This window comes from Aulostomus chinensis, chromosome 22, assembly GCF_037954235.1.
Source record: "Aulostomus chinensis isolate RoL2024-O1b breed Wild chromosome 22, RoL_Achi_v1.0, whole genome shotgun sequence".
Lineage (NCBI taxonomy): Eukaryota > Metazoa > Chordata > Actinopteri > Syngnathiformes > Aulostomidae > Aulostomus > Aulostomus chinensis.
Genome location: NC_141341.1, coordinates 9,942,729 through 9,958,865, shown reverse-complemented (window position 1 = coordinate 9,958,865; position 16,137 = coordinate 9,942,729). Strand labels below are relative to the sequence as shown.

Sequence of the window (16,137 nt, the reverse complement as noted above, 5' to 3'; positions counted from 1 at the left end):
AATCATGGTTCTATATTTAGTTCAGTGGAGGGCAAGCCAGATGGGCACTGCTCCCCAGAACCCCCAGGCCCTGTCTCCAGGGAACAAGCACCAGCAATCCCCATAACCAGCCAGCGGGAAAAGAGAGCAGCCAGACCGCCAAAGAAAAAGTTCCAGAAGGCTGGGCTTTATTCTGATGTGTACAAGACTGAAGAGTGAGTCCTAAAGAAATCTCAAATATTTTACTTTTTTTTCTCTCCAACCAGAATGATATTTTTTTCTCTGCTACTCGTGAACTGCGTTTACATTTAACTGTTTCTGTATAAAATATTGAAGCCCCCGGAGTCAGCTGCTGCAGCTGAAGAAAGAGAAGCTGGAGTACATACCTGGGGAGCACGAGTATGGATTGTTTCCAGCTCCGATACATGTTGGTAAGTGTCAAAATTGATCACTTAACCTGTCCAAGGGTGTACCGTGCCTCCCGCCCGAAAGCCGCTGGGCGAGACTCCAGCCCTCCCGTGACCCTTAACAGGATAAGCGGAAGATAATGGATGAGTGGATGGATTCTCTTATGATAATCTAAGCACTGTTAATGAGTCACTTTAGCTACTTGACAAATCAGAGTTTACTACTCAGCCACAGGTAATGTGGCTTGTGTGGTTTGTTTGAGTGTCAACTGGATCATACAAAAACTGGTGGTTTGAATATTCATGTAGCATGAGCCCAGGAAGAACGCAATAAATCCCTGAGTGCTCTTTTAGTATTTTCTAACACATTCAACTTTTGTAAAGGTTTGATTGATTATCTCTAATGGTTTTGTGGCTCCACACTGGTGACATCAGCTGTCAGAGGATTTTTTTTTTTTAACTTTGGCTTGATTGTCCATCTGTCAGTCTGTCCCATTCTCATGAACACAATATCGCACGAATGCTTTGATGAAATTTCCTCATGTATGATACAAAAGTCTATTTGGATTCAAGAATGAACTGATTACAATTTGGCAGTTAAAGGTTAAGTGCACTCTGACCTTTTTTTTTGCCACATCCGCATGTTGATTATAACAAAATGTCACACAAATGTCTTCACAGGATAAATTTTGAATATACTTAAATGTCATTCTAGTTAATTTGCAATTCAAGAATGACTGTTGCATGATGTTTGCCGAGTAAAAAAATTGTACAGCTATGATCAAATGAAACAAGCTTAACTTATTGAATATAAACACTGAATTTTATGCTGGCAACATTGTTAATTTATTCTTATTTTTCAAACATGAATAGAACCTCAAATTGTGTTTCAATCGTATGTTCTCTCTCTAAATTTTTCTTTCTGTTATTTCTCAGGGAAGTATCTGCGACAGAAGCGCATTGATTTCCAGTTGCCTTATGACATCTTATGGCTGTGGAAACACGATCAGGTGATCAGTCATGTTGAGCATCAAGTGTTTTTAGGAGTTGTCGATCCTCCAACTAAAAGAGGGTCAGGGGATTTCAAAGGTTGTAGCCCCAGTAGAGGCTGACACAAGTGTTAATTTCTGTCATGTTCCAGCTTTACAAGAGGCCTGATGTCCCCCTTTACAAAAAGATCAGATCAAGTAGGTATCCAGCTTGGTTCTTGTTGCCTGATCAGTTTATGCACATCCTCATTTTTGCTAAATCATTACACATAAATATATTTACTTTATTGTTTGCCTCAGATGTGTCTTTGTTCCTTGTTATTAATCGCATGTATTGTTTGCAAAACAGGAATTAAAAATATTTGATGTTCTCGTCACTGACCAAATCACCTATTGAGTGTCAGTAAGTATAAAATGGTAATTCTCTTTTATGTGTCACAGATGTCTATGTGGATGTAAAGCCTCTCTCTGGTTATGAAACAACCACATGCAACTGTAGACCTCCTGAGGACTCAACTGAAAAAGGCTGCTTGGATGATTGCCTGAATAGGTATAAGACACACAAAGCACAAATACAATTTGAGGCTGACACTGCTATCATGACAGCAAAACAAAACGTATGTTTAGCTGTAACAAGCAGCTTGGATGAATATATGATTGTATCACAAACAGCTGAATTTTTATGCTTGACCTTCATGGAAATCATTTATCATGAGCAGGTTCAATTTCAGTATGTGCAACTGTCCAATTCCTTAGGATGAGCTTTGCCGAGTGCTCTCCAAGCACTTGTCCATGTGTTGACCAGTGTGACAACCAGCACATCCAGAGACATGAATGGGTACAATGTCTGGAGAGATTCCGGGCAGAGGGCAAGGGCTGGGGAATCCGCACCAAGGAGACCCTCCGTTCTGGACAGTTCATTATTGAGTACCTGGGAGAAGTGGTTAGCGAGCAGGAGTTCAGGTGAGACTGTTTGGTCATGTTTTGTGCCAGGTATATTTTTGGTGATAGCCATGTAAGAATACATGTATGGATTGCATAAGATTAAGCATCCATTAGCATGTCTCGTGTCTTTAATTCAGACATATAAACTAACAAATGGGTGCCCATTTGTTTAATATTCCATTACCCCATATTGTCATGTTTCAGGAGCCGTATGATGGAGCAGTACTTCTCTCACAGTGGCCACTACTGTCTGAACCTGGATAGTGGCATGGTGATTGACAGCTACAGAATGGGCAATGAAGCACGCTTCATAAACCACAGCTGTGAGCCCAACTGTGAGATGCAGAAGTGGTGGGTGTCATAGCAGCGTTAAACCTGTTCCCTCTTACTGCCCTTGTGGTGCTTTTGGGTTCTCACTAATTTGTCTAACCTTTTTCAGGACTAAGTATTAGAGGTTGCAAGCTCAAGCTGTTACAAGCCGCTCCTGGCTCAACTATGTTTTTTTTTTTAACTGTGTTGACAAATAATGAGCACTGCTTTTACTCACTTAGTATATAGAGTTGGTGGAAATGATAGGATTTTCTGAAAGGCAATTGTGTGCATATTCCATCAAATATTTAGGATAGGTGCGAAGCCTGCAGGGCTAGAATAAAATTTTGATTTAGAAATTAAAAGTCACCGAAACTTGCAGGGTTCATAAAATAACCCCAGGATAAATGAATGCCAATGTAAAAATTCTTTGATTCTGTAATCATGGGCATTTGTAACAATACAGTATATCAGGGACAATATGATACTCTTTGTTGTGCTGCCCTAGTTTGGCTGTTTTCCACAGCACCTTTAAAAGGGACACATGTAGCAGGTGCACTTCTTTGTAAATGGGAGTGCTCTGTCTCTAAACCCCAACTATTTTAATGTGGTTATGTGGTGGTAATCTGGTGATATCTAATGTCACTGCCAGTTTTCAAGGACTTAAATGGCTGAAAGGTGTGACACCATGCCAAAACATTTCAATCATTTCTTGAGTGGTTGTTCTCACTGATTCTTTAAGTCCACTGCAACCATGGATTTAGCTAAGCAGGCCTCTCTGTATCTGACTTTTATACGTGAACCCTAGGTGGTTTTATGTTGTTGTGAATCTGCAACATGTGTCACCAGTGTTGAACCATCAAAGGATTTGATTGTGGACAGTTAATGACCTCAGAGAAGTGACTTTGAAATTGTACCCTCTGCCCTCCAGCATAGACCAGCTCATAATGTAGGGCACTGGTTGCTGCATGTATGTGTGTGCATGAGTGTGTAATAAAGCGTGGCTAGACTGAAATAAAAGCCTCCACAAGGGTGGAGGACTTTCAGTACAAAGCCTGACGAGTCATCCATCTTGTCACAGAAGAGAGATTACATGCAGCCGGGCCTTAGATACAGCTGTAGTGCCCCAAGACAATGCGCTGAACCAGCTTTTTACCCCTATAGAAGAAATAAATTATCAAGAGGCTGGCAAACAGTATAGTGTGCTTCATTCTTTGAAGAAAGACGAAAAGCTGGAACACTACTTCATTTGGAAAGGCGACATAATAAGATGTATTGGTGTGTGTTGAGTGCTTGCCAAATCGTTCCTTTTCCCTTTTTGTCCTGATTTTTAAACCCCTTGATTTAATTGTCATTCTAATGGGGAGAGTTGGACAAAATGTTTGAAACTGAGGCATGAACTTGACTTTTAAATTGACTGGGGGACAACATCACTGAATGTTTCCCCTTTACACAAAGCTCTTTATTTAGTTTGCTTCCAGATATGGGCGGAATTTGACTCAGCATCCCAGGCTGACGGCTGTCCCATGTGCAAACAATAAACTGTAGTGTATGATTTGCTTTATGGTCTCTGTCAAAATATCAGGCTTCATCTATCCAACATTTCTATTTCTTTTGAAATGAATTTCTGTCCTCTCACACATTCTGGTGCCTGTCATGAAAACGCATGGAAAAGTGGTTGGTAGTTACTGTATATTTTTTTTCTCTATTAATCACACCACAGTATTTTACCATCATTTACCACTAAACCTGTATAACCATAGACTGTTAGATCCTGTAACAACCTGACAGGTCAAAATAGAGGCCTAATGCACTCCTCCTGAAATGGAAAATTATCTTAAATCATTCTCTCAAGTCCTCGTCCTTTTAAATTCAAATTGGCATATTTACAGTCACTCATTTCTGAAACAGTTTATTTAACAAATGTCCTTGTGGTTTATGATTAAATGCAATTATGTGATAAATTATGTGAATGCAACACTCATTCAACCCATTTCCCCATGACTTGTCTCCTGTAGGTCAGTGAATGGGGTGTACAGAATTGGTCTCTTTGCTCTGAAGGACATCAGCAGCGGTACTGAGCTCACTTACGACTACAACTTTCATTCCTTCAACACAGAGGAACAGGTGAAGCACCCTCTAAGACCTCATTTAAAAATGTTTTGGGATATTTTATGTGAAGGACTTTCATATTAGCTACTTCTATTTTAGAAAGGCTTCTCTTTTTTTCTCACCTACTTAAAATTATTGAATTATTTTGGACATCATTTTTGCCCTACAGCAAGTGTGTAAGTGTGGGTCGGAGAGCTGCCGGGGCATCATTGGAGGAAAAAGCCAGCGCATTAATGGCCTGCCTGGGAAGACAGGAGGGACTCGACGACTGGGTCGACTCAAGGAGAAGCGGAAATCCAAGCATCAGCTCAAAAAACGAGTGAGTGATAAATGTAGATGAAATGCAGAAAAACTGGGGTTAGACATATGAACGTGATGAAAACAAACCTCTAGTTGTTAGGTTCTAGTGCTATTATTATGAACCGGTTGCCTGGAGATTTGTGATAGTTGGGCTCTGTCTTGTTAAATATCAGGTACAGTATCTATGTAGGGCAGGAGTATTTCTGTCTCAGAGGGACTTTTAGTGGGCCAGGTGTTAAAAAAGAAATTTATACCTTAAAGGCTATACTGCCTATTTGAAGCTGAATGGTATGATCATAGTATATGAGGTTATAACTTGTAATTTAATTTCAAACATGTTTTAAAAAAAAGCTTTTATGAATCAGATATCAATGGAATGAACACTAATGATTCCAGGTAATAAGCTGCCAGGTGTTTTAACAGCTTAAACGTACTGTGCCTTTTTATGTTTTCAGGAGGAAGAGTCGAGTGACAGCAACAAGTTTTACCCTCATCTCATGAAGCCCATGTCGAACAGAGAAAGGTACTTTATACACCGACACAGATGTACGCACACTTATAGGGATGTGAATCAAGAACTGGTTCCAAAAATCAGAATGGTATGCATCCAAACTTTTCAGTTCTTATTATAGATGCCAGCTTGTTTTCTGACAGCTGAGCATTGCAAAACCATGTTGACAACCTCATGCTTCTATGATGCTGGAACTTACTGCTGTGAGAAAGAGTCAGAGCGTCAGCCAATGTCAATTCCATCCTGACCTCTCAAGTTTGAAGAACCTTATTTCTACACGCAGGACAGAAATGCTCCTTTACGATAGATGCCTATTCACTGGTGCACTTTAATGATATGCAGCTACCTTGTTTTTATGTGTGCAGGTTTTGAAACGATTTAAACGCCATATGGTTCAAAATGTGCAGTGCTAGTGGTAAAAGCTGTACAATGATCAAGATGGGAACACTAGCAATATGCTGAAACAGCTTCCAAATTAAAGAGTGGAGCTTTTACACACCTGAGTCACACACATGGCTTTAATCTGTGTTTACACTAAGATCACATTTAGACAAAAACTGATGAAGACAATTGTATCCACAAAATGTTATCATTATTACCTGTCCGTGCATATAAAAGATTTTACAGATTTTATTCTATTCATTTATGATTATCATTTCAGTCAAGTAAAATGAATGTATCTCTCAATCCTCTCCTTCCCGAACTATTGTAGTGGTGATGATTGAGAGTGTGAATTCATGAGAGATGCACACAGGTGACCATGTTTACTCATTCCTGTTCTCTGCCTCAATTGTCAGGAACTTTGTGCTCAAGCATCGAGTGTTTCTTCTGAGGAACTGGGAGAAGATGAGGGAGAAACAGGAGTTGCTCAAGAGAGAGGGTGAGAGGGAGAGGGACGCCAGCAGTCTGTCCATATACACCCGCTGGGGAGGAGTCATCCGTGACGATGGCAACATTAAGTCAGGTGAGAGGGATTATTAAGTTGACAAGCAAAGTTGGTTGTGAGATAAAATGAAATACAAATAAAACTGAGTCCAAACCTACTTGGCAAACAATGATGTTTGTGCCCTGTTTCCAGATGTGTTCCTGACGCAGTTCTCAGCCCTGCAGACATCACGGTCTGTGAGAACACGAAGACTCGCTGCTGCTGAAGAAAACACTGAAGTTACACGGACCGCTCGCCTTGCTCACATCTTTAAGGAGATTTGTGACATGATTACCAGCTACAAAGGTTAGTTTCTTTACGGGGATATTTACAGCTTGTACCTGTATGTATATACACACCTTTGTCTGTGCTGCTGTTTACAGATTTAATATTCACTGTCAAATGAAAAATATGATAGAAGTGTGTTTTTCTGTGTCACCTCAGATTCAGCGGGCCAGACCCTTGCTGCTCCATTGGTGAACCTCCCATCGCGGAAGAGGTAGAGTGCAAACCTGCAATAACAACTGTGTCACTCATTATGTTTTCTGTTTTCACGACAGCAGAGATGCTGTTATCTAGTGCATCAGTGTGTAGCACCCACATAGTGTAACAAATTTTGTCCTCCCTCACATTACAGCTGTGACAGCCTTTGCTTTGATTCTCAACCCCTCTTGATGATAATCACTCTGTGTCAAAACAATTACAGATCCCTGTCTTTGTTTAGCTCTATGAGATTACCCTGGCAGGGCTTTTGTGCTGTTGGACACTTTAAAAATCTTCAGATTCACGGTCTTTAACACCAAATGGTCCATTGTCAAATTAATTTTCAGAAAATGCCTATAAATGCATCAGCATTTCGCTGCTTTCCCACTTTTTTTATGTCTTCTTCCAAGCTAGCACCTTACTAAAAATACATGTACATTTTATTATTTTTATTATTATATTTCAGATTTGAAATTGATGTTGTTGTTACTGTGTGCCATCAGGAACAGCCAGTACTACGAGAAGGTGTCTGACCCTTTGGACCTGAGCACCATCGAGAAGCAAATCCTCACCGGCCACTACAAGACAGTGGAACCATTTGACACTGACATGCTGAAAGTGTTCCGCAATGCTGAGGTAGGCAGCTGTCTCACTGTAGTTTAGTGTGGACAGGGGAGGCAGAGGAAGAAATCGAGAGCACCATAGAATCACTTTTTCAAAGTGGAGAACACTTCCCTTCTTGAGTCTTATGAAGCAGACATGGATATCAATTTGAGCTGTTGGCAAGAGCCTCCAGTATTTCATCTCACTGTGCGACAGAACTCTTGTCCACAATGTCAGACAGTCTGTTCGACTTGAGAGGCAGAGGTAGAGAAAATGGTGGCCTCTCGGCTGAGTGTCCCCACTGAAGCTGGAAGCCTCTTGTGCAAAATATGTTCTCTGTAATATAAAAAGTCATGATGTAAAGACGTCAAAAATGTCTCAGTGGCAATGTTCATTTTGCAGGCTCAGGGCTGATTGAAAACAGATTTTCAGACATTTTTACCTCCACTAAGGAGATCATGCTTTTTTGGCTTTTGTTGGTTTCTCTGTTGGTGGGATTACACAAATATATGAGGCTGATTATCACCAAACCTTGTGGAGGGTTGTAGTGTTGGAAAAAAGAAGAATCCATTCAATGTTGGGGCAGTGCTCCTCAACACAGTGAAGAATGGCATTTTTGTTTGGCTGAATATATCATGGAATCATATCATTTAGTTTAGAGATACAATGCATGTTTTAGTCTGCAGTGCCTTTTGAAGTGCTCCAGTTAATGTTCTCTGCTATGAACAATGAGCGCTGCTGGTGCTGCAAGAGCAGCTGTTCAGTGAACAGCAGTGGACTTGTGCCTTTTATATCCGTAATTTATAGCTCAGTATTGTAACAGTTGAGCAGCGCTGTTGCTGACAGAGTATTTTAGAGGAGGAACCTTAGTAGCTTGTCACCAATGCTGAACACATGCAGCCCGACTGGACTATAAAATTGCAGGAGTTTCTTGTTCCCCTGGGAAAGGTCCTATGACTGCAGGCCTTATTAGCTGCAGACAGAGAACCACTGCCATCTATGAGTCACATCTGATTTTGAATGCGTTTGTACCAACGTGAATCAGAATCAGAGACTTAACTGTAGCAGCAGCTGACTAAGGGGGTGGAGTGGTGACGTATTAGACATTTTCAGATACAAACGAGAGAGTGACAGCAGAGCACAGAGCAGCTGATCAAATAGATGGACTGGGCCCGTGCTTGTAAAATATTCACCATGTCCACTTCTTCTGATGACTAAATAAAACTGTCTCTGTAGCGGGCAAGCGAAGAGTAGAGCATGTATGAATGTCTTGTTCTTTGGTTTTATTGGTGGACGCAGTGCGTAATTGTCAGCAGGCATTTGAACATGCAGAGATTGTGCACTAAATCAGTGAGGACCCTTAAAGGGTCGCCAAATGTAATTGGATCTCACAGTTTATTGATTAAAAAATATCGTCACATCGAAGATGTAAAGATTGTTAATCCCTGGCTGAATCATTGCAACAATAGTATGTACAAGACGGGAAGAGAAGAGCATGTGGAGATTGTCATCTAGATAATCGATCACATGTGGCGTCATGCTTCGGACAGATGAAAAATAAATGGTGTTGCCTGTTGATCATTTTTCATTTGAAAATATTTTATTGTTACAGATGTGACTGTTCGTTTAGTCAACAATAATGACTGCTTGAAGGCTAGGTCCTCTTTCAGTCAGATGCCGCAGCATCTAGTCTTTATCATGTAATAACCATGATAACAAGAACACTTTGGAGTCTCTTGAGTATGATACGTTATTCTTAGAAGCCAATCAAAATGATCACTACAGCTGTTACTGTGCAGCTCCAACACATTCTTCCTCCCACTCACTCAGTGCTTTCCTTCTTACACTGTCGACCACAAACACCTCCCAGATGGGGTTTTACTTTTGATTTACATCTGTGTAGCTTAGTAGTTTAAACAAGAGCCACTTGACAGCTCTCAGAGGACCTTATTCCTTCAGTCAGAGAAGTTTGAAGTGGATGTCTAAATTAGATTCTCTCTTTGGCCCCGAGGGCCTTTTCGGTAGACAGAAAAAAATGTGTGAATGTGGTGAAATTCTGGCTGCTGCAAAAACTGTTTTGAGTGTGTCTCCCTGTTTTGCTGTCCCTTATTGTTGTTGTTTATTTTTTTTGTGAAGTTGATAAGTTCAGAATCTGTTTTACTGCTTTAGTGATGAGGGGTAACTGCAAAGCCAAGTTTGAATTCCTGTGAATCTCTTGTTTTTGCTGAACAAATAAAACAGTTGCATATACTACTGTCTTGTTTTTCTCCACAGAAATATTACGGCAGGAAGTCATCAGTAGGCAGGGATGTGTGCCGGCTGCGGAAAGCCTACTACAGCGCTCGTAATGAGGCTGCCGTGCAGATCGATGAGATTGTGGGTGAGACTGCCAGTGAGGCTGATAGCTCCGACTCACTGGAGCGGGACCACCACCACCATGGAGGGGGTGGACCGGGATCCCACGACAAGGACGACGATATCATCCGTTGCATCTGTGGAATGTACAAGGACGAAGGCCTGATGATCCAGTGTGAAAAGTGCATGGTAAGAAGCAGGGAGCCAATCACATGCTGAGGTTGTGTGACGTCCTGATATGAGAATGGCCCGACACATGAGTGAATGAATGTTGATATCATCTACGCTTGTAACTCATTAGACCGTTTCAGATCAGACTGTTTTTAGCTTCTGTGTGACTCAACATATTGATTGAACATCTCCTTCTAGGTTTGGCAGCACTTTGACTGCATGCGTCTGGAGACGGAGGTGGAGCACTACCTGTGTGAGCAGTGTGATCCTCGGCCTCTGGACCGGGTACGTCGATTTCCATGAATAATCCTTGAAGTCTAGGACGTGAAAGTCAAATTCACCTTTGTTTTTTACCACTGACAAATCATTTGCCACCCACTTCCTCCATCTAGCCCGCATATAAATGTTTTTATTGTTGTCATTGCTACAGGAAGTTCCCATGTTACCCCAACCCAGTTATGCCCAGGCTGGTTCTGTATACTACATCTGCCTCCTTCGAGATGATCTGCTGCTCCACCAAGGTATAGAAAGCAGAAGCTATGCTTGTCCTTAACTCTCAAGTTAATCTGCCTTCTAATAGATTCTTCCATTTGTAAGGACAGACTTTGCCAAATTATTTTGAGCATGCTACTCATAAATCATCATGGGAATTTAATTGTCATGGTGACGAAGTGAATTCTTGTTTAAAAAAAAAAAAAAACAATAAAAAAATGTGTGCATACCTTTTCTCTACAGGTCGAGCAAGTTCAGTATGAAGTGATCCATTTCTTGTAAAGTTGCACCAGTGTAGTCAAGTAACCTGTCTTGTCTTTGTGTGCAGGGGACTGTGTGTATCTGATGAGAGACAGCAGACGCACACCTGAGGGCCAGCCTGTCAGGCAGTCTTACCGTCTCTTGTCTCACATCAACCGAGACAAACTCGACATCTTCCGCATTGAGAAACTCTGGAAGAACGAAAAGTAAGTCAATTATATGTGAACAACTATCATAATATAAGAGTGAGAATAAAAGACAGGTGCCACTTATATGTTTTTAACACATGGTACAGTTGCCATTATCAATGCGCTCGTCAGTTTGTGTCACTGTGTGCTACTTTGGCATTTTGTCGAATTTTGTAGGGGGGAGCGGTTTGCCTTCGGCCATCACTACTTCCGTCCTCATGAGACGCACCATTCCCCATCACGGCGGTTCTACCAGAACGAGTTATTTCGCATGCCGCTCTACGAAATTATCCCCCTGGAGGCAGTGGTGGGAACCTGCTGTGTCCTCGATCTGTACACCTACTGCAAAGGTGAGGGAGCACACACACACAAGCATACTCAGGAACACATTGAATTGTGTGTTTAGATTTTTCTTTTTTTCTTTGTAGTGAATGAGTCTTATAAATACTAGTTAATTGTATGAACATGAAGCATTGTAACATTGGTTAGTCTATGCTCAGCGAAGCCTGGAAAATACCTCAGAGACACAAAGCGCAGGAAACATGTCCACAAGCTTAATCTTTGAACATTTGCAGTGACACAGATGTTTGCATATCCCTGACTAATACAAAGTGAATGTCCTCTCACAGGACGGCCAAAGAGTGTGAAAGAGCAGGATGTGTACATCTGTGATTACCGCTTGGACAAGTCGGCTCATCTGTTCTACAAGATCCATCGTAACCGCTACCCAGTTTGCACCAAGCCATACGCCTTCAACCACTTCCCCAAGCGGCTGACGCCCAAAAGAGACTTCTCGGTGAGAGTGATGAAATTTTTGAACTCCTAATACTACTTCAGGAGAGTATTTTGAAAGATTGCACTCAGGAATTCAGAGCAAAATTGATTCATCTGCTTGGATTCGTCATCTCGTTATTTCAGTTCAGTAAATGGAGAGCTGTAAATCTTCTACCATCCATCCATCCATCCATTTTTTTCCCGCTCATTCCTGTTAAGGGTCGTGGGGGGGCTGGAGCCTATCCCAGTGGCTTTCGGGCGAGAGGCAGGGTTCACCCTGGACAGGTCGTCAGTCCATCGCAGGGCCAACACATAGAGACAGACAACCATTCACACTAACAGTCACACCTACAGTCAATTTAGAGTATCAATCAGCCTCGTCCCCTCTTGATGTCTTTGGACTGTGGGAGGAAGCTGGAGTACCAGAGAGAACCCACACAGGAACAGGGAGAACATGCAGACTCCACACAGAAAGATTCCGTGCCCTAAATCTTCTACCTTCTGCTAAAAATTTAGCATTTCCTTTTTTCATAACTGGTATCATTTTGGAAAATGAGGCTTGAAGTGATTTTCAATTTTACAAGGTTCTCTGTGAGAATGGAGGTTAAATTACTGCTTCTTCTCATGTTTCCCAGTTTTTTGGTTGTAGCACAAACCAGAAACAAGTGGAACAAAACCACACCTGGTTTTGTCTCTCATCCAAACCACGTAGACTCACTTGCAGTGAAGCACATCCAGATCTCACTCATCCCTCTTTGTCACTCATGTAGGCACTTTGGGCTGTGATTATGAACATTGTTATCAAGATTATGAAATCTTGATGCTTACAAGCTTGAAGGTTTCTTTATATTTGAAGTGACCACATTTATATGAACAGCCATTCCGAATAAGACACAATTTCAGTTAACTGGTTAGCATAAGTTGCTTGTAGAATATTCCATGCATATTCCTGTTTAAATACTACAGAGCAAAGTCTGATTGATGACTGAAGATGCGCGCCCACGTCATGTCTCTGCTGCAGAGTTTCACTCGGGAATGCTGGGAATGTTGTCCTTTTTAAAGTATTTAGGCTTCTTTGTAAGTTGGCAAAACTTGCTGGAAGCTCATGTGTTGTCAAACAGTTTGCTGCACATTTTAAAATGTTGCAAAAATACTTCTTATGGTCTTTAAGGTGTTGACACAATACAATGCACACAGTAAAATGCAACTAAGAACCGAATACTTTTACTAATTATACTTTTACTTTTCAATGAGATTCATTCGAGATCAGGTATTTAGGTATTTAGAGAATGCAGTACTCTTATTAAGAGTGTTGTCTTAATCTGCTTCATATTGGAGTAGACATAGGCAGTGTCAGGTGAGGGTTTTTTCCCCCAAACCAGTGCCTGATCTAAACTTTCTGGTCCTGATGTTTCTTACCTCGCTCATGTGGGGCCTAAGTTAGCTACATCAAAATGAAAAGAATTTCTGAATCCAATGTTGTTGGTGGCATTTTTGCAGCCTCACTACGTACCAGACAACTACAAGAGGAACGGGGGCCGCTCAGCCTGGAAGAGCGAACGACCCAAAGGATCTGAAGGCTGCGAGGATGACGGCTCTTCCTGTGACCGGGGCGATGACTTCCCCCCTGAGGCTGAAGACAGAAGAGGAGTGGAGGATGACACGGACATGGCCCCGGAAGATTCAGAACTTTTATCAGGCAAGCTTCGACAAGCAGAAGGGGAGGGTGATGAGGATGAAGACGAAGAGGAGGAGGAAGAGGAAAGGCAGGAGGCTGAGGAGCGCAAGGAGCTGGAAGAGGGTTCCTCTGAGAGGATAGGGGAAATGCTTGAGCTCCCGTCCTCCTCAGCTTCCTCGCCACTACACCACCCAGCACTGGGCAGGAGGGAGGCCCAAAGGGAACGTCTCAACAAGATTCTGTCGGATCTGCTGCACAGAACACCCAGCAAGAATGGTGAGGGACCGGGCACGAAGCAGGGGGGTAGGTCAACAGACGAATGAGGGTTACAGCTTCAGATCTCTTGGTGTGACGCATCCCGCGAAACACATTTCTGAATGGCAAAACCTGCCCAGTAGATGCTAATTAAAGCAGAGCATGATCTGCTCTTCAGATCTTGCTCGTTTGTATTGTTTCATACTGTTTTTAACATTGTCCAACAGACAGGAATCTCAGTTTTTTTTATCTGCTGTTTGTTCATGCTTTGTCCAAACTGCAAGCAGCATCTCAGTCTGTTGCATCTTCTCTTCAATCTGCTGAAATTAACACAAATTCTAAATTTAGATACTCTTTTTAATTCTTCGTGCCTCTGGTGATAATCTATATATGATGGATGTGGTCCTTGGTCATTAGGCCACTGTCATCGAATTTTAATCATTTATTCACACATACACAACCCTTCTGCTGTTAAAACTCAAACTTATTCAAATGCGCATTTAAAAAAATCTCCCCAACAAATGCACTATTGGTGATGATTGTCAGTTTTTTTAGGAAAGTTGTTGATGATACAAATAGAATATCACCAGCCGTATCCTTTCAACTGAACACCTTCTGCAGCTGCCTCATAATGAAATCAATGCAAAGGCACCATTATAACTTGGAATGATGTGGCAAGAGTGACTGAGTTTGCTGATTAAGCATAGCAAAGGAACAGATAAGAAACAGTAGGCTTTGAGTTGTAGATGAACGTTAAGAACGGGAAGAACGGAGTGTAACGACAAGGACTTTCCATCTTGCAAAGACTAGACCTCCCTGCCCAAAATGACATCTGAACACCTGAACACATCAAGTCAAGTCAGGTGCTTTCAGAACATGTTTGGACTCCCAGGCTTAAAAGAATGATACCAGCTATCAGACACTTTGAAGATTAAAGCAGAAGAAACACCTTCCCCAACCTTTACCTTTGCTGTTTCTTTTACCTCACCTGTCAGCTGTTTCTGTCAAAGCTCCTAAGCGCCCCCTATTTTTGTGTTCTTCCAACAGCCATAGATGTCACTTATCTCCTGGAGGAGGGTGCAGGGCGACGGCTACGGCGACGGACACTTGGATTTGGTGATTTTGTTGGCAGAAAATAACGTTCTACGTGCCTGGCAAGCACACTGCCTTTCACTTTGTAAGCAAGCTTGCAGAAAATGGAGAGACAGCAAGAAGGGAAATGAGCATTGTTGTCTGCCCGACCATTAAGGGCCACAATGAGTCCCTGGGAACCTCTTCCACTTTACCTCTTCCAAGACTGTCTCATCTCAGCTCTGAGAGGGAGGAGGGGGTTTTGAAGCGCTGACTTCATGTCAATCTTTGCTTTTCAAAAGTTCTTAAGGAGCATGAACAGAGAGAGCTGACCATCACTTCTTGCTTATTTAAGTAGTTTGATGCAGCTGTTTTCTTTTCTAAGGATGAACATAGGAGAATTAACCCATGCACCTAAATGCATCGAACATTATAGACTGGGGTCAATGAATTTACGACTAGCAAGCATCAGAAATGAAACACTTGGTACTGAGCAGGGACGCGTTGTTGAGAGGTAGTCTTTCAGTCAGTGCGGTTTGCTGGAGAAGTGTTCCCCCCGGTGGAACCTAGCTGCCATGACAAAAGAAAGGAGGATCTGCGTGGGGATTTGGGGGGGGTGGGGTGGGGGCGGGGGGAGATGTACGTTGAGCAGTGTGCTCACATGCTGCTCATGAGAAAGAGAGAAAGATGGTGGTGAACTGCACTTTTGGTACCATGGATATTGTGAAGCTCTGTGTAATGTATCTATAATGAAAACACACTAACACTCACAGTATTGGATGATGCAGTCTGGAAAAAAAGCGAGTTAAAAAGTCTATTATCTTTTTTCCTGTTATACTGTAGTAACTCATTTAGGATCAGAGGAAATTGGGGGCCTGTTTTTGACAGAAACTGGGTGGGCGGGTGGGAGGTTGAGTGTGCGCTTTTGTCAGTCAAAGTGTCTTGTTAAGGTTTTGATTTTGATTTTCCCGTGAGGCAGTCAGCTTCGCCCCTCTTTTTGAAGAAACATGATTCACCAGCTTAACTAAATCAGGCGGGAGGGACACCGGCTTGAACTGTAACGCCTTACACAGCCGCGCTCTCTGACTGCCTTTTGCGTGAGTGTGTGCGTGCGTACACACTTATTGTGTGTCTGTACTCTGCCAGATTTCTTGAAGATTTTACCTTTTTTTAGAAAAAAATGAAAAAAAAAATTAAGGGCTCGATGGCAATTAACAGTTTTAAGAAAACTATGGAAAAACAATACTTAACATGAAATGTATCGTGATGGTCATATTTTCTTATATTCTGTGAGACGGGTGGGGTGGTGTATACTGTATATTGGGCGGG

The 16,137-nt window shown here is 42.0% G+C and overlaps 1 protein-coding gene across 6 annotated transcripts in view; it reads left to right on the top strand.

The window, feature by feature from the left end:
- The window catches only part of ash1l (ash1 (absent, small, or homeotic)-like (Drosophila)), a 29,035-nt gene extending 13,322 nt beyond the window's left edge, over nt 1–15,713 (top strand). For 4 of the 6 annotated variants that reach the window (XM_086193202.1, XM_086193205.1, XM_086193200.1 and 1 more), the window contains 22 exons: nt 21–194; nt 316–410; nt 1,323–1,396; nt 1,528–1,573; nt 1,817–1,925; nt 2,132–2,338; nt 2,525–2,671; nt 4,648–4,756; nt 4,911–5,060; nt 5,497–5,564; nt 6,350–6,516; nt 6,631–6,783; nt 6,922–6,976; nt 7,464–7,596; nt 9,838–10,107; nt 10,288–10,374; nt 10,520–10,610; nt 10,910–11,048; nt 11,208–11,380; nt 11,660–11,826; nt 13,305–13,785; nt 14,785–15,713. In XM_086193202.1, the coding sequence (XP_086049328.1) occupies nt 21–194; nt 316–410; nt 1,323–1,396; nt 1,528–1,573; nt 1,817–1,925; nt 2,132–2,338; nt 2,525–2,671; nt 4,648–4,756; nt 4,911–5,060; nt 5,497–5,564; nt 6,350–6,516; nt 6,631–6,783; nt 6,922–6,976; nt 7,464–7,596; nt 9,838–10,107; nt 10,288–10,374; nt 10,520–10,610; nt 10,910–11,048; nt 11,208–11,380; nt 11,660–11,826; nt 13,305–13,785; nt 14,785–14,876 (3,187 nt within the window). In that variant the 3' untranslated portion in view covers nt 14,877–15,713. The remainder of the gene's footprint in view (nt 1–20; nt 195–315; nt 411–1,322; nt 1,397–1,527; nt 1,574–1,816; nt 1,926–2,131; nt 2,339–2,524; nt 2,672–4,647; nt 4,757–4,910; nt 5,061–5,496; nt 5,565–6,349; nt 6,517–6,630; nt 6,784–6,921; nt 6,977–7,463; nt 7,597–9,837; nt 10,108–10,287; nt 10,375–10,519; nt 10,611–10,909; nt 11,049–11,207; nt 11,381–11,659; nt 11,827–13,304; nt 13,786–14,784) is intronic. The other 2 variants (XM_086193204.1, XM_086193203.1) reach the window with 1 other exon arrangement.
- Nucleotides 15,714–16,137: the final 424 nt, after the last annotated feature.